The following is a 19,182-nucleotide window of genomic DNA, read 5'->3' as shown; positions in this document are numbered from 1 at the left end:
AGTCGTTTTGAGGAAGGCAACCAACTATCCTAAGCTGTCATTTATATTTCTAAAAAAAATATTTATACAGTGTTGCCAAAAATATGAATTGCTCATGTTTTAGATATAGTAGCATTTGATTTCATGGGCAAGAATTCCGTCGCCTCAGGCATGATTTCTGTCTCATCGTCTTGAAGTTTCATGTTCTTATCCAAATCAGAGTCCTCATCTGTTCTCGCTCGGGTATCCTTTTTGATATTCCTGGACACAACATGAACTCTAGCAAAATGCCGCTTAACATCCATCCTTCGTCGGAATATTTGTTCACAATGTTCACACTGAAACGGCATTGTCTTATTGTGAGTGGGCATATGTTTGCGTAGATCATTCCTGTTTATAAATCCTTTATCGCACTTGGAACACTTGAACGGACGATCAGATGTATGCAACCTGCGTACATGATCTTTCAGGGCATGCGATTGTTTCGCTCGATAATGACAATGCGGACATCCGTATGTTTTCTCCGCGCAGTGAGATTTAGCGTGTTCTTTTAGGAGAAACGCTTGAGAATATGCTTTCGGGCAACTCTTGCACTGGAATGGTAGTTCAGTTGCATGCTTTTTTGCTATATGCGCCTTTAAATAGGATTGATGTTTGAAATTTAGACCACATACGTCACATATGGACATTTGTTTTGGCATATTGTGTTCCTTGTGTTTATGGGACCACAACGAGTTCTTGAATCGATACATCTTACCACAAACATCACAACTATATCGGAGGGTAAACTTCTCTCTTTCTTCTCTCGATCTTCGAGTAACTGTGAGTTGTTTCTGTTTTCCGCTCTGAGGGTGATTGTGGACTTCTTCGTTGTGTTGATGCAGAAAGTCTGCTGTAGTGAATTGCGATGTACATTGCGGACATTGATGAAAGAATGCATCGTTGATACTATACATTGTAAAACGATGCTCAGTTCGATCGGGCTTGTCTTTATAGTGTTTCATACGTTTATGGCGATCCAAAAGCTTAAGACTAAGAGATATGTGATCGCATTGATCACACGTGTACAACATATTTGCATGTTTACGGCGATTGTGATTTATCCAGTTTGGGAGGTCGTGAAACTTCTCATCACAAAATTTACATTCCGTGTGTTCATGCAAGTGAGCAAACAATTCTTTCTGCCTAAAAGAACGAACATTTTTCCGTGACGAACTATGATTCATATAAATTGCACTTACTCCGTAAATCCACTGCCACAATATTGACAATCGAAATGAACCCCACTGTTATCATGCACGTCTCGAACGTGAACCATCATACTGCCTTTGGTAGTGAATGTACGATCACAAAATTCACACTTCACTTTAGCCTTTTCCCCGTCATGAAGAAGTATGTGGTTACGAAATGATGTCCTAGAAGCCAGAACTCGACCACATAGTTTACAGGCATACCGATGAAATACTTTTTCGTGTTCCAGATAAGCTGTGCGGTTTCCCACTTCGTAATCCACGTTACATCCAACAAGAATACACGGTTTGTATTTTACACCATTTTTAAAGATGTATTTACTGTCCTTCTTCCTCCTATAGGAACTGGCCTCTGGAGTCTCCAAATTTGAATTAACCTCAGATATATCTTCAAGCTTTGATGTTTCTTCATGCTCACTGTCATTTCGAGTATCATCAAGGTTTGTAGAGTGATCTTTACCTTCTTCAAACAACCGTTCCAATGTAACGATCTTTTCGATGAGTGTTTTCAAACATTTTTGCAGTGGCTCAGCATCATCTATCACCAAATCAACGAGAGGCCGAATGTCTCGATTGTGTTTTGCAATTATAAGGCTTACAGCAAATCTCAAAACAAGCGGACGCTGCTTCTTTGAAATTGAATAATTTCTCAATCTAGGAACGCATTCGGCACATATATCGAAGAGTATTTCAGTGTCCTGTTTTCAACGAAAGTAAAATCAGTGAGGGAAATGCTGCATGTCTAAATGTAGTACCTTTCCTTCTGGTTCAGCTATAAACTCTTTGACCAATTCTGCGTATTGCAAATATATCCGATCCCGCTCAGAATCTGAAGATTTGTGTTCCATAGTAGAGTTTTAAGTATCACTCACAAGATTCGTTATAAATGATTACAAAAGCGTATGTTTTAAATTTGTTTTTGTTTTTATTCAAATCTGACAGCTGTATGTTGCCCATACTGCTTTTCGGGGTGAATTAGAAATGTTTTCAAGCGAGTTTGATTTTTGTTGATCATGGTGTCTTGAGTATGGTGGTACAATTCGCTGAAATTGTTCATATTGAATGTTTTACTTTGGAATTTTGCATGTAAGCAAATCACATTACAATTATGCATGATTAGTGAACTCTTTTCGATGCGGTTCTTTAGGGTGCAAACTTTTGTGCTAACTTTATACGGACCTTTCACGTTTAATATTTCCATCAATATCAAGAGATATGCAGCACAATAAATCAAATCAATAGCTCATAAACATCTCCTCAGAAATGACTCAATCAATAGTTTGTTGAAGGTAAGTTTATCCGTTGAGAGCAGTGTTGCCACATTTTCATCTGTACCGGAAGGGGTAAAAATCATTTTCATCTGTACTTTTTCTTCAAAAAATCTGTTCCAACGCGTTGCAGATAAAAATATGCTTAATTAGTATGAAAAAAATACTCATTTATATTGTACAAAATATATAATTTGCTTACTTACTTTAAATTTACATTTATTTACTAAAAATAGTACATTTGCTGTAAGAAAATGTGCAAGCCGACGAATCATTTATGCGTTTGGTGAGGCTTATAAATAGTATTTCTAAACTTAAATTGCATACTAAAATTTTAAAAAAATTTTCATCTGCAGCCAAGCTGTTCAATCAAATCTGTTGATCTTAAAATCTCGTTCATCGTGTGATATTAGGAAAAATGCCGTGTGCCGAGAAGTGAGGCATAGTGAGATTGTTAAGCGGCCCTTACACGATCATCCGTTTTGACACTAGCAGTAATGATCTTCATTCGAGATTCACTTCAATCCACTTTATTATTATTGTTCAACTCTACCACCAAACTAGTGTTGGCAGAAAACATTTCATCTTTGGCAGAAAAGATGCCATTTCCTGTGCATAAGAGTCAAATGCGCAAATAATGAGCTATTTTGAAAGCTTAAAAATGGTTTGTATGTATGCGTGCATAAATGTCTTTCTGTTTTCTTTTCTCATTTCATTTGGGATTGTGTCAGGAAAAAAAGTCCATAAGACGTCAATGGGGATCGAACCTAGGCCGACTGGAATGCAAAGATAATTTACACGATCACGCTATCCACATGGCTAATGGTGCCTAAGAAGTTGTTCAGCAAATACGTGATAGTATTTCACCTGATTATAAAATAAAGTTGGGAGGTGTTTTCTAAGAGTAAAAAAGCAGCCCATGAAGGAGAACAATATCTATCTCGGTCTGGGCCGTGTATGTAGCAAAACATGCGGAAAGCTTATTTGTCTTTTGTTTCGCTCGCTCGTATTAATCTTATATTGCTGTACCATGTATATTATATAAATGCTTACCACTATTTGTGAGTCATGACATTTTCTGTTATGTTATGTCTCATTTAATGTCATAAATTGGGATGACTAAACATGAGGTAAAAATCAATTTTGGGCGTACACAATCATTTCCATTGTCATTACTTTCCTACAGTATTGTTATGGTCTTCAGTTTAACAGGTATGCTCGATCTTACACCAAAATTACTCTGTCATGACTTTCCTATAGTATTGTTATGGTATGAGCTTAATAGCATACCAGAGTAACTGGATATGATTCACAACAACGAGACAGCACTTCAAAAGTCTGGACTTGAGTCGGGACTTTATTCGCACCTTCTCCCGACTCATGTCCAATCACTGTTCGTTAGACGCGCTACTCTTTCGTATTAACCTTGTCGACAACAATCTTTGAGTTTGTGGCCTAGGTTACCACGACATCGAGCACGTTGTTTAGTCGTGCGAACTGTATCTTGTCGCCAGAACAAATTTAGAAGACACCCTTCGGGCCCGAGGAAGGCAGCCCATGGTGCCGGTGAGAGACGTGTTGGCTCGGTTAGACCTTGATTACATGTCCCAAATATATGTATACCTTAAAGCTATCGATCTTCGTGTGTGATTATCCTTATACCCTTAGTTTTTCCTTTTCCTTTTCCTTTGTGAGAGATCGGATCCCTTCTTAAGAATAAGATGAAATGTAAATACATATTAGATATAAGATAGGTTTAAGAATTGAGTATGATGAGTGTGATTGAGAGTGTGAGTGTGATCATTGTCAACATATCTTCATATCCCCTCCTTTTCCTGAAGAAAATATGTCACCCTTCTAAACTCGAGTCGACCGCGAGTAATCGGTTTCCTATATTATTAACATTAAAATTAAGGAAAAATGTATATATACTAGTAACAATACAGTAAGGAGTTCGGCTCCTTTAAACCTATGTAACTGAGCCTGTAAAAATAAACGATTTAAATATAAAAAAAAAACGAGACAGCATGTAGGTGTGCAGCAACTAGCATATCCTAGGAAGAAATTAACACGTTTTCGAAATGAAAATTGTTAACAAAAATTCCATTTTTTTTTATTGCAAATCTGATGATACGGATGATACGGGATTAGATTTGTTGAGTTGAGGTGGTTTCTAAAACAATTCTCGTACACCGACTAGGACGGTTTCGCCTAATACGACTCAATTGGCCGCGCCTGGGGGAAACATTCGCTCTCGAAGAAAACTCTGTTCCGCGACCTTTATCGTAAACAAACGAAAACACACTTAGCACGATCAACGCCCACAAAGAGGAGAACGAAACCACACACAGCTGTCTGTCTTTCTCTAGCGCGTATGGCAGAAAACGCGCAAAAATTTTTTTCTTTGTTTTAAAATGTCACCTTTACAACGAGCCTAAATTTGAAATTGTATGATCGATATTATGCAAGATATGGATCACTGAAGCCAACCACCGAGAAAATAATGAATTACCTTTTCCCCAACCAAGCGTCGGGGGCATTTTTATATTGCAAGTAAGGTGAATGGAAAGTGGAAATGGAAAGTTCATGCGGCTAGAAAAATTGGAAGAGTGGAGAAATATTCGAAAAAGTGATTTCCCATATGGTTTACATATCGTATTATGTGCTGTTAGTCCAATTGAAATTCGCATTGAGGCATATAGCATCGTGTTCCGTTGGGTTTGAAGCGAAAATTGAAATGAGTTGAATAAACACTCAGAAAGTAAAAATTATAAAAAAATTTCCATTTTTCATTTCAAATATGTTTTCTTTTTAATAAAGTATCATGTTTTTTTGTTGTGAGAAAAATTGATAATTGTGCTCGATAATGATAATTATCTTATATTTGATTGGTGTTTTTTTTTCTTTATTTCATCCATACAGAACACAGGAGCTTTTTCGTCCAGAGTAACAGAGGGCGGCTTTCATCATATTTCAATCCACTTCGGCATCTTCTATCTGATATCACTCGGTTGTAAACACTGGTGGAGTGAGATTAGGAAAATCGCATTTTTTTTTTCTCGAAGCTAAATGACTTAAAGTCCCAAAATGTCGATTTTCGCCCAACTTTTTTTTCGCGATAACACCAGATCTCGACGTTTCATGCATTTTCATTTGGCATCGAATTTTTTTTTCGGTTTTCCAGATTACCTTTATCAACCGATTGAGGCATTTCCTAAATGTTATCAGTACGCGCCTCTATCTGACTGACAGCACTATTCCATACAAACAAATGTACGGAGAAGCCATACCTCGACAGGAATATTACACCCTGGTCAGCAGTGGTCAATATGTATAGATTATAAGAATGATTAAGATGAGAAAGGTGAAAATATCGAAGAAAAGAAAAAAATAGTTTTGAGAAGGACAAAGGTCAGTGTTGAAATAAAAGTGGAATAGAAGGAAGGCCAAAAGAATTGTTTAACTCCAAAATTCATTTTTATAACTATTGGAAAGTACAGTTCACTAATAGTTTACTCAAAACGGTAAAAAAACTACACTTAAACTAGTGAATTATTATTTAATGAAAACTTATCTAACTAAACTTTCAGTACGACGTCAAAGCTAAAATCCTAGTGCTACTTAAATATAATTGCGCTTAATAGTTAGATTTATCAAGAAGGTAATTATTTGCCTAACTCCATCGGAAATTATATCTAATTTAAAATCATTACAAATCTAGTAGCTTAATCTAGGGGATTAACTGAAGTGATATAACCTAAATCCAATTCTTCAACGTCGTTGGCACCCCTATAAAACATTCGTCAGGTTTACAACTGTATCCTGATCGAGTGGAAATAGTAAACGCGAGTTACGAAGCATTATATTTATCAAGAACATATTGTTTATTGAACTTTCTTGTTTCCAACAGAAATTTTATAATTTTTAAATCTGTGTAATCTTGTAATAAAAGCGGAAATTTCATCTACTTCGGTGCGCCAACACTAATCTATCTATCTATATATATATATATATATATATATATATATATATATATATATATATATATATATATATATATATATATATATAAAAATGGATTTCTGTTTTTCTGTCTGTCTGTCTGATTCTTATGGACTTGGAAACTACTGAACCGATCGACGTAAAAAATTGTATGTAGGGGTTTTTGGGTCCGGGGAAGGTTTTTTCGATAGTTTGAGAACTCTTCCCCCTCTCTAAGGGGGGCTGCCATACAAATGAAACACATTTTTTTTTTATAACTCGAGAATTAATCAAGCAAACGAACCCAGATTCAGCGTGTGGACGTTTTAGGGTGCAATAAATGTTTTTATGGTGGATAGTCACACCTCCCCCTCTCTAAAGAGGGGCTGAGATACAAATGAAACACAAACTTCAGTATAACTCGAGAATTAATCAAGCAAACGAACCCAAATTCGGCGTTTGGACGTGCAATAAATGTTCTATGGTGGATAGACACACCTCCCCCTTCTCTAAAGGGTGGCTGCCATATAAATGAAACACAAATTTCTTCATAACTTGAGAATTAATCGAGCAAACGAACCCAAATTTGGTATGTGGAGGTTTTATTGTGCAATAAATGTTTGCATGTTGGATAGCCACTCCTCCTCCCTCTCTAAGGGGTGGAGAAACTGCCATACAAATGGATCTGGATGAAGCACAAATTTCTGCGTAACTCAAGAACTAACTTAGCAAACAGAACCAAATTTGGCATGTGGAGGAATTCGGGGGCAGTAATTATTTCTATGGTAGTTTGACACTCCTCCCCCTTCCCTCAGGGGGGGATGCTGCAGAACTCGAGAATCAATGAATAATAATAATACAAGGGAAACTACGCACATTCGCTTGGAGCTGCGCTGCCGGAAGAGGAACAAATTAACGAAGCTCCTCTTGAGGACTGTTGGAGCATGATTAAAACAGCCGTAAACAGCGTAGCGGAGAACATCCTAGGATAAACTGACCAGACGTCCCGCATTTCAACAAAATATCCCGTGTAAGATTCCGTCCCGCGAAACGTCCCGCATTTGGCAAAAGAAACGAAAATGTCTCGCGATATCAATATATTTCAATATCACAATTTGATCATGTTGATTTTCTTAAATGGATGAACCTCAAAAAAAAACTTTTATTTGGCAGACTGTTCAAGAGCGCTTCTAATGCATCTAAAGATTAATACGTTGAGCTGGTTTCATCGCACCGACATTGGGTTTTTTGTTTAGAGAGTGTCAACTGGAAGCGGCAGCAACAAAATTGGAAAATGATTTTCATAAAAGGCCCCTATTGATCCGCAGGGACCAACGTGAGTCAGACGATAAGTTCATCTTTGGTCCCCTAGCTCGGTCAGGGTTCAACGTTTTAAATAACCCGGATGAACTAGTGTATACTCGACACGAAGAGGAAGAGTTGTTTGATGAAGTATCGTAAATGAAGCGTTGGGCGATCTTACGGAAGTTGACCGGAACCTGAACCATGGCCGATGAAAAGATGTATATCGTCGTGTTATTTTACTTTTTCGTGGCTTTGGTGGTCGTCTGTCTCTCTATTTTGGCCATTCGCCCAAAAGTTTTCTATCGGGCGCAGCTGGGGAATGGTGGTCTTCGCGACAATGTTTATCTCCAGCCGATCCATCCTCCAGTGATCTTTTGGCATAATGGGCTGATCCCAGGTTCGACCACATAAATACCACATCACCTTCCCGACTCCGGCAAGCACTTCGTACCATATATCTCCCCGTTCACCATATGACTCGAAAGAAGAGCGGCTTGGACATTTCCTTCACGTCTGTCAGAGAAGGACCTTCTTTGAGAACTTGATGTGAAAAGTAAGATTTAAGGAAAATTTGTTTTATTAAATTATCTTTCATCGCCATTCGAAATTAGTCCATCTTCTTGAATGCTTACGTTTACACTAAAATCGATGAAAAATGAATTGGAATTTTCGAGCATTCCATTCGGTAATTTGAAGAAAATTGTAGAATTTGAAACGTGCTTGCCAGGCGTAATTGCTCTGATTGAGCGAGTGATTTTCGGGCGCAAACAAAATCTAAACCACCGAAAAATCACAACTGAGTGCCGATACTCAGAAAGAAATAATACTGATCAGTTTAGACTCGCTAAACTATAGTTTATGTTCACATAACGTATATAAAGGGTGTGTCACATCAAATTGCATCACGGAAAAATCGCTGTAGAAATTTAATTTTTAGGAATTATATCTTCAGCTTTCGCTTATAATCAGATAAGAGTGTATAGATCACGTTGGCCATGCTTCACTGTCAATTTTTCGTAAATTTGGAAAAATGTCGTCGAACGAAAAAGAGCGTCGTGAATTAATCCTGCGCACTCATTTCGAGAATCCGGAGTTGTCACATCGGGACATCGGTAAGATGCTGGGAATCGTCCAATCCACGGTCAGCAGAGTACTAAAACGATACTTCGAGAACCTAACCATCGACCGGAAGGTGAAGAACGGCAAAAATGGATGCTCCGTCAGTGAAAAAGATCACAAGCGCGTAGTTAAGCAGTTTAGACGTGATCCGAGAAGTTCGGTCCGGGATGTCGCCAATAAGCTGAATTTGTCAAGTTCATTCATCCAGCGGACCAAGCAGCGGGAGGGCCTGCGTACATACAAGGTTCAGAAGGCTCCTAACCGCGACGAAAGGCAAAACATGGTGGGGAAGACGCGAGCCCGGAAGCTGTACACCGAAATGCTGACGAAGCCGCATTGCCTGGTAATGGACGACGAAACCTACGTCAAAGCGGACTTTCGTCAGCTGCCGGGCCTGTTGTTCTTCTCCGCAGAGGACAAATTCAGCGTTCCGGAGGAGATTCGCAAGCAGAAACTATCCAAGTTTGCCAAAAAGTACATGGTGTGGCAAGCGATCTGCTCTTGCGGAAAGCGGAGCGCTCCCTTCGTGATGACCGGCACGGTAAACGGGCAGTTTACTTTAAGGAGTGCCTACAGAAGCGCTTACTACCACTATTGAAGCAGCACGAGGGCCCGACCATCTTCTGGCCGGGTCTCGCTTCGTGCCACTATTCAAAGGACGTGTTGGAGTGGTACGAAGCCAACGGGGTCACCTTCGTGCCAAAGGAAATGAACCCGCCCAACGCGCCGGAGCTTCACCCAATAGAGAAATATTGGGCGATTATGAAGCAGGCCCTCCGGAAGAACCCAACAGTTGTCAAATCGGAGGCGGACTTCAAGAGGAAATGGATTTCTGTTCAAAAAAAAACTACAACCTGACGTTGTACAGAACCTTATGGACGGGGTAAAGAGGAAGGTACGAGCATACGGGCTTGGGCTCGAAGTATGAATAAAAAGAAAATGCCAAAAGTTGTTCAATAGTTTTTATTTTACTGTCTAAAATTTTCAAAAGGATCGGTCTACTGGGCGAATTTCTACAGCGTTTTTTCCGTGATGCAATTTGATGCGACACACCCTTTACATAACGTTTTGTTTTTTGTGTCCCGCGTTAGACCTCTGACCATCTGGTCACTTTATCCTAGGACAAGTGGAACGAAGACGACGGTACGAGTGGTTCGATGATGAGTGTCAGCAAGTATTACAGGTAGTGTTGCCAACACTATTTTTTCGAAAAATCAGGGAGAATGAAAAAAAAATCAGGGAAAATCAGGATAGCTCATATTGGGTTGTCCGGAAAGTTCGTACCCATTTTTGAGAAAACAAAAGTATTATTTTTTTAATTTTATATGCACAGTGTTGTTTTGCAAGCAATTCTGGAAGTTCTGAAATCTTTCAGGTAGCCTAACAATTCTAAACATTATCTAATAATGGAAGCTAATTTGTCCAGTTGCGAACAGTATTTGTGGGAATGTATCGACTGGTTGCTTGGTAGAACTCACAATACAGAATTCCTCTCAACTGATGCGCATGAACGGAGATTTTAAACATACGTATTGAACCTGCTAATTCATTTGTCGTGTCTCACGAATCAATCTTGCAACTGCTTGCTTCACAAACAATTTAATATACATTCTTCAAGAACAAAACATTTTTTTAAATATTTTTTAATAATAATAACAGATAAAAAAGATGCTTACACGTTCTTAGGCAGGCGGAGGCAGCACTTCGATGAACACCTGAATGGCGTACAGGCAGAGGACCAAAATGACGATGTAAGCGATTACGTTGTTGCGGTAAATAATGAAGATGTACCACCTCCAACGATAGGTGAAGTAAGGAATGCTATTAAACAGTTGAAGAACAACAAATCAACTGGCAAAGATGGAATCGGAGCGGAACTTATCAAGATAGGCCCGGTAAAATTGGTTAGTTATCTGCATCGGCTGATTGTCAGAATTTGGGAAACAGAACAACTACCGCAGGAGTGGAAAGATGGGGTTATTTGACCTATCTTCAAGAAAAGGGACAAACAAGACTGTGAAAACTTTCGTGCAATCACCGTCCAGAATGCCGCCTACAAAGTGCTTTCACAAATCATCTTTCGTCGTCTATCGTCACTGACAAACAGATTCGTGGGAGGTTATCAGGCCGGCTTCATCGAAGGTCTACTACTGACCAAATCTTCACCTTGCGGCAGATCCTCCAGAAATGCCAGACAAAGTCCCCACGCACCATCTATTCATCGACTTTAAAGCCGCATACGATTCAATAACACGAAAAGAGCTATGGAGAATCATGGACGGGAACGGCTTCCCCGTGAAGCTCACAAGACTGATTAAGGCTACGATGGATGGAATACAGTGCTGTGTGCGAATTTCGGGTGGATTATCTGATCCATTCGAGTCCCGCAGGGGGCTTCGACAAGGTGATGGTCTCTCTTGCCTACTGTTCAACATCGCGCTAGAGGGTGTTATGAGACGAGCGTCGTTTAATTTGCTTGGATCGATTTTCAATAGATCCAGTCAATTCATCTGCTTCGCTGATGACGTAGACATTCTCGGCAGAACATTTGAGACGGTAGCTTAACATTACACCAGACTTAAGCACGAAGCAGAGAGAATTGGGTTGAAAATCAATGCGTCTAAAACCAAATACATGCTGGTTTTCGGATCCGAGCACGACAGGACCCGATTAGGTAGTAGTGTAATGATCGACGGCGATGAGTTCGAGGTAGTGGACCAATTTGTCTACCTTGGCTCAATGGTAACGTCTCACAATGATACCAGCCGCGAAATCCGGAGACGCATCAACAATGGGAGTCGTACCTACTATAGTCTCCACAAACACTTAAGGTCAAACAGACTTAGCAGTCGTGCGAAATGTTCCCTGTACAAAACGCTCATAAGACCGGTTGTCCTCTACGGGCACGAGACGTGGACAATACTTGAAGAGGACCTGCGAGCACTCGGAGTCTTTGAACGGCGGGTGTTAAGAACCATCTTCGGCGGTGTACAGGAGGACGGCGTATGGTTGTGAAGAATAAACCACGAGCTCACGCGACTCACCGGCGAAAAAAATCCAGATGTGATCAAGTGATCAAAGCTGGAAGGATACACTGGGCAGGACATATTTCAAGAATGTCGGACAACTATTCAACAAAAATGGTGTTCATCGGGAATCCGGTTGGTACGAAACGACGAGGAGCACAACGAGCGAGGTGGTTAGACCAAGTGGAGCATGACATGGTGAGCACGGGGTGCCCGCGGAATTGGAGAGAGATAGCCACGAACCGAGTTAATTGGAGAAAAATCGTGAATCAGGCCATGTTGTAAAGACGTTAAGCCAAAATAAATAAAATAAATAATAATACAAGGGGCAATAAATGTTCCTATAGTGGTTTAACACTCGCATAACTCGAGAATCAATCAAGCAAATGGATCCAAATTTGGCATGTGGAGGTTTTAGAGGGCACGAAATGTTTCTATGGTGGTTCGACACACCTCTCTCCTCTCTAAGGGGTAAGGGGATGCCATACAGATGAAACACAAACTTCTGCATAACTCAAGAATCAATCAAGAAAATGGAGCCAAATTTGGGATGTGAGGGTTTTTGGGTACGAGAAATGTTTCTATGATGGTATGACACCCCTTCCTTCTCTGGAAAGGAGAGGAGGTCCCATAAATATAATGCACATATTTCAACCAAACATATTCCAACCAAACATGACAATTGAAAATTTTCGGAAAACTCTGAAGGAAAATGGGAAAATTCGAAAAATTCGATTCGCATGTGTTCTACAATTACATATTGACAAACGTTGTTAGTCCAGTAACGAAATTAATCTTCGTTCGGAAGTGGAAATGGATTTTAACCCTTTGCGGTCGTTTGTCTACTCTCAGCCTCCAGAGCAAAGAGGCATACTAAATACTTCATTCAACGATATAATAGTTTACATTTCTTCTAGTCGAATTTAAATGTTTAGTGAACTTTTTCATGAATGTATACGAAGTTTCTATGAATAATAATAATAACGGTACTCGGTATAAATAAAATATTATCAACATGAAAAGATGAGAGGATCTTTTTCGAGGGAAATTAATTCCGACCGCAAAGGGTTCATGTGATGAAACATACTCCTATATCGTCTTCTATCTATAAAAATAAAAATGGATCGCCAAATGTGCTGATAAGAGCAAAACTCGAGAAAGGAATTGTCCGATTTGGCGTTGTCTTCATTCTATCATTTTTTCTGTATCAGACATTTATTCGATGTAACGGAGAGACACGTTATTTGCAAGTGATTGAAAAATCTTGAACGAGAATTGTGTCTGAAAATAATCTGATATTAGGCTAGGCGCAAATTGAGACGCGTATGGCGCGAGTAACTTGGCGCGATATAGCGCCTGTCTTTGTGGCTAATGAAAACAGATGGAATGGCGCAAATTGGTCAGATGACGCGAGATGGAGGAGCGCTCGTGAGACACGACTCGCTCGACGCTGTGGCTGAACCACAGTTTCTCGTGCTGGTCATGCCGGTTGTGGTAGTTGTGTTGGTGAACAATCATATAGCGCCATGAGTCTGACACTGTATGGTTGTACCGGTCGGAAGGTTGTGTTAGTAAATAAATATATCGCACAACTCTGTGTGAATCAGACATTGTATGCGAGTGGCACGACATTTACACCAAACTGCGACTCAATATGCGCTCCACCACGCTACGTTTGTGGCACGTATGAGTCGTGTTGATAGTCTCGTGTTCGCTTACGAGCGCTATACGCTTCTCAATTTGCGCCTAGCCTTATAATGACGAGTTTTGGTCGAAGTCCTAGGAAATTTATATTAAAAGTAAATTGTCACACCCCTTCAGTGAGTAACGAACCTACCATCATACACCTTGATTCGCCAAACCACCCGAACCCAACCCTGGTTGGCAACTGTCACCCACTCGAACAAAAAGATAAAGCATTCGTAATAGCTGATTTACACATTGACCAGTAATTGGCGCCTGTTACTTGAACGTCAACGGCACGCCATATTTAGATCACCAGTTGACTGGTGCTGTGCGTTTATACACATTTTCAGCAACTGGACAGCTTGGCTGTCACTTTATACTCGATGACGAATGACAGTGGCGACATCTGGTGGCGATAACCATTTTGGGAGGCAAATTAATCTTTATCGGTTTTGTAGGCCCGGAGGCAGTTTTAAATTGTCAAAATTTGAATGAAAAATTCTACTTCTTGTTAATTTACTAATTAAAACACGTCGTACTGAACCTTCATCAGCTGTTTTTATATAAATTTCCTGATATTTCCATGATTTCATTGTCTATTGTTATTTTCGCTTCACAAATCGAACACATGAAGCACAATGCCGACAACGCGAATGGAGATTCTTCCATGTATACGTTGAGGGAATTCAATTTGATGTTCCTTGTACCGTCGAACCATCCAGTGTTGGCAAATATACAGATTTATCCGGAAAGGTATATTTTTTCATTTTTTTTTATCTTGTTCTGTACAGTAAGATCACAGATTTTTTTCATAAAGCACCGATAGGAACTGTTTTTAAACGGTTTTATTTAGCTTGCCCTGTAATTTGTATGTTTGTATGTTTGTACGTTTATATGTTTGTTGGAAACACGGAGTGTTTACAAATCTTTCGAACGACCTCAAAAGCAAAAAGGCGTTGCTTCACGTTTGTATCGCTTTAAGCTGAAATGCGATTTCATTTATTATTTAATTCATTATAAATATAATAATATTTACATTTTTTCGTTCCTTTTTTAGTAAATTTCATAAACTTCTCCGTAAATAAAGCATAATATAATTTGGAAATAAATGCTGCTCACTCGACTATCTTGTTTGCTTATGGCGTTTGGTTTGTTTATTCCGGACATACCCTTGACACATCGTTACATATGTCTGTTGAACAGCCCACTGTTGGTGATATGGCTGTTTGATCTGCCCTACGGTTTTCTCTGGCAACAATGTTTGTAACATGTTTGTCTGTAGCGCATTACCACATCGATAGAAATTTGACCGATTGATCTGAAATTTGGAACACACCTTTATCACTGCAGTCATTATAAAACTGAGAATTTCATGATTTTAAAACTCCAAGATGGCTGCCGCTACAAAATGGCGGATTACATATTCTCCCAAACTCCTTCAAAATGGGTATCAAATGAAAGGGCTTGGCTAGTAGAACACAATTATTCATGAGGAATGCAAATCCAAAATGACGGATTACATATTTTCTCAAAACCCCATCAATATGGGTATCAAATGAAAGGGCTTGACTAGTAGAACACAGTTATTCATGAGAAATGCAAATCCAAAATGGCCGCCACCACAAAATGGCGGATTACATATTTTCTTTAAACCCGATCAATGTGGGTATCAAATGAAACGGATTGACAGTTATTTATGAAAAATGCGAATCAAAAATGGCTGCCACCACAAAATGGCGGATTACATATTTTCTTTAAACCCGATCAATATGGATATCAAATGAAAGGGATTGACAGTAGAACACAGTTATTTATGAAAAATGCGACTCAAAAATGGCCGCCACCACAAAATAACTGATTACACGTTGTCTCAAAACCCCATCAATATGGGTATCAGATAAAAGAACTTAACTAGTAGAACACAGTTGTGCTCCCTTGGCCGAGTGGTTAGCGTCACAACTAACATGCCGGGTGTTCGGGTTCGATTCCCGTTCTGGTCGGGGGAATTTTTCGTCAAAGAAATTTCCTCCGACTTGCACTGTGATCACGCGTATTCTAGAGCTTGCCACTCAGAATGCATTCAAGGCGTGTTACTTGGCATAGAAATCTCAACTAAGTACTAATAAAAATGACGCAAGTAATACTACGTTGAGACGGCGAAGTTCTTCTAGGAACGTTAATGCCATTGAAGAAGAAGAAGAAGAAGTAGAACACAGTTATACATGAGAAATGCAAATCCAAGATGGCGACCACTACAAAATGGCGGATTACACATTTTATCAGAACCCCATCAATATGTATATCAAATGAAAGGAATTGGCTAGTAGAAGACAGTAATTTTTGATAAATGCAAATCCAAAATGACCGCAGTCCCCAAACAACTAATTACTTTTTAAATGGTTTCATTCAGCTTAACCTGTTTGTATGTATGTTTGAATGTTTGTAGGGTTGCCCATATTAATTGAAAATTGCCCCGTTCCTATTGTCTGATTAATCTGATATATGGAACATACTTTTAATTCTACTGCAATTACCAAACTACGTATTCTATGACCTTGAAAAATTTATTTTGGCCTTCGCTAAAAATGGCTGAATGACTTGGCATGAAGAACACGAAACATAATAAACAACATAAATTCAAAAAGGTCGCCGCCACGAAATGGTCGACTATGTATTTTTCGCAATTCCCTCAATATCGGTATCAAATAAAATGCCATTGCTGGGTTGTATTCTCCAAGTTTTTAGCGGCGGCCAAATCAAATTTTCCATGAACATGGAATACGCAGTTTTATAATGACAGTAGAATTAAAAGTATGTTTCGATGTTTGTTGGGATTTTTCATGATCTACTGTGTTCTACCAGTCGAGCATCTTCATTTGATACCCATATTGATGGGCTTTGAGAAAAACATGGCGCCATTTTATGATGGCGGTCATTTTGGATTTGCATTTTTCATAATTTTCCATAAATTTCTGAAAATATGTAATCCACCATTTTGTAGTGGCCGCCATTTTAGATTTGCATTTTTCATAAATAACTGTATTCTACTAGTCAAGTCCTTTCATTTGATACCCATATTAAAAGGGTTTTGAAAAAATATGTGAACCACCATTTTGTGGTGGCGCCCATTCTAGATTTGCATTTCTCATGAATAACTGTGTTCTACTAGTCAAGCCCTTTCATTTGATACCCATATTGATGGGGTTCTGAGAAAATATGTAATCCGTCATTTTGTTGTGGCCGCCATCTTGGATTTGCATTTTTCATGAATAACTGTGTTCTACTAGTCAAGCCCTTTCATTTGATACCCATATTGATAGGGGTTTGAGAAAATATGTGATCCGCCATTTTGGATTTGCATTTCTCATGAAAAACTGTGTTCTAATAGTCAAGCCTTTTCCTTTGATACCCATGTTGATGGGTTTTTGAGAAAATATGTGAACCGCCATTTTATGGTGGCGGCCATTTTGGATTTGCATTTCTCATGAATGATATCATGGACAGACATACAGCTGTACTAGCGTTGTACGTGTACAGCGTTGTACAGGTACCATCGTACCATGACAGACATACTTTGGTTGTACATTGTACCGTATGTCAAACTGACAATCAGAAATTTGACCAATTTTCACTACATATTTCAATGAAAAAGGTTTTTATTTAGCGTCTAAACTATCACAACAACAAACAAGTTTCCAATCTGAGTTATGACCTCAAGAGAAAGTCCATAAAAAGAACGTTTACCAAGTGTTTTGATTAGGTTTGTTTATGCTACCCACCACCAACCGTCTATGGCGCTACGCACAGTACATCTGTAGCCATGTACAGCGGTAAAACAGGTCGGTACAGATACAGCGATTGTACTGAGTTGCTTGCATGGTTCTAGCGCTGTACATGGTGACAGACATACAATTTTCGAAGTACAACGCAAGTACAGCTGTATGTCTGTCATAAGTATAACTGTGTTCTACTAGTCAAGCCCTTTCATTTGATACCCATATTAAAAGGGTTTTGAGAAAATATGTGATCCGTCATTTTGTGGTGGCGGCCATTTCGGATTTGCATTTCTCATGAATAACTGTGTCACAGGACTAGTCAAGTCCTTTCATTTGATACCCATATTGATAGGGTTTTAAGAAAATATGTGATCCGTCATTTTGTGGTGGCGGCCATTTTGGATTTGTATTTCTCATGAATAACTGTGTTCTACTAGTTAAGCTCTTTCATTTAATACTCTTGTTGATGGAATTTTGAGAAAATATGTAATCCGCCATTCTGTGGTGGCGGCCATTTTGAATTTGCATTTCTCATGGATAAAGGCTGATTTAGACGATGCCAGTCAGCGCTCTAGTTGAGGTATCCAGTGAACAGAGAACAGACACTCTGTCCAAGTTACTTGTACCAGTATCGAACAAGTAATTGGCCTCTAACTTGAACAGAGTGTCTGTTCTCTATTCACTGGATACTTCAACTAGAGCGCTGACTGGCATCGTCTAAATCAGCCTTAACTGTGTTCTACTAGTCAAGTCCTTTCATTTGATACCCATATTGATAGGGTTTTGAGAAAATATGTGATCCGCCATTTTGTGGTAGTGGCCATCGTGGATTTGCATTTCTCATGAATAACTGTGTTCTACTAGTCAAGCCCTTTCATTTGATACCAATATTGACCGGGTTTTGAGAAAATATGTAAACCACCGTTTTGTGGAGGCGGCCATTTTGGATTTGCATCCCTCATGCATAAAGGCTGATTTAGACGGTGCCAGTGAACGCGCTAGTAGAAGAATCCAATCACTAGAGTCTAGTTATTAGAGCCATGTAAACACCCGGCTCCAGTTACTTGCGCAAGTATCGCACAAGTAATTGGCCACGCCAGCGAATAGAAAATTTTCTAGATACTGGCGCCAATAGATAAATGACAATTGCTTCCAAACAGTGCGTCATATTAGACATTTGTGTGAAATCGAAATGCCAGGCAGTTTCAGTGGTGCCATATATTTATTTGTACTGGAAGGGGAAAAATCATTTTCGGCTATGGTGAAGACAATTATTAAACGGTGTTATTTGGCTTGCTTTGTAATTTGTATGTTTGTATGTTTGTAACATGTTTGTTTGTAGCGCTTCACCACATTAAAAGAAATTTAACCCCCTTCCTGTTGACCGATTGGTCTGAAATTTGGAACACACCTTTATCTCTGCAGTCATTATAAAACTGTGTATTTCATTATTTTAAAAATCCAAGATGGCGGCTGCTACAAAATGGCGGATTACATATTTTCTCAAAACCCCATCAACATGGGTATCAAATCAAAGGGCTTGACTAGTAGAACACAGTTATGCATGAGGAATGCAAATCCAAAATGGTCGCCACCATAAAATGGCGGTTCACATATTTTCTCAAAATCCCATCAACATGGGTATCAAAGGAAAGGGCTTGACTAGTAGAACACAGTTTTTCATGAGAAATTCAAATCCAAAATGGCCGCCACCATAAAATGGCGGTTTACATTTTCTCAAAATCCCATCAACATGGGTATCAAATGAAAGGGCTTGACTAGTAGAACACAA

The 19,182-nt window shown here is 39.2% G+C and overlaps 1 protein-coding gene across 1 annotated transcript; it reads right to left on the bottom strand.

Moving 5' to 3' along the window:
• Window positions 1–5: 5 nt before the first annotated feature.
• On the bottom strand, window positions 6–2,162 carry LOC129770962 (zinc finger protein draculin-like). Its single transcript, XM_055774172.1, has 3 exons — window positions 1,985–2,162; window positions 1,221–1,927; window positions 6–1,164 (listed from the first exon to the last, which is right to left on the bottom strand). Exons 1-3 carry the CDS (start codon window positions 2,075–2,077, stop codon window positions 93–95), a joined length of 1,872 nt encoding a protein of 623 aa, XP_055630147.1. The 5' UTR covers window positions 2,078–2,162; the 3' UTR covers window positions 6–92.
• Between the last annotated feature and the right edge of the window lie 17,020 nt (window positions 2,163–19,182).

The sequence above is a fragment of the Toxorhynchites rutilus genome, chromosome 2, assembly GCF_029784135.1.
Source record: "Toxorhynchites rutilus septentrionalis strain SRP chromosome 2, ASM2978413v1, whole genome shotgun sequence".
NCBI lineage: Eukaryota > Metazoa > Arthropoda > Insecta > Diptera > Culicidae > Toxorhynchites > Toxorhynchites rutilus.
Note: the sequence above shows the minus strand (reverse complement) of the source record. Positions and strands in the feature narration are given on the sequence as shown.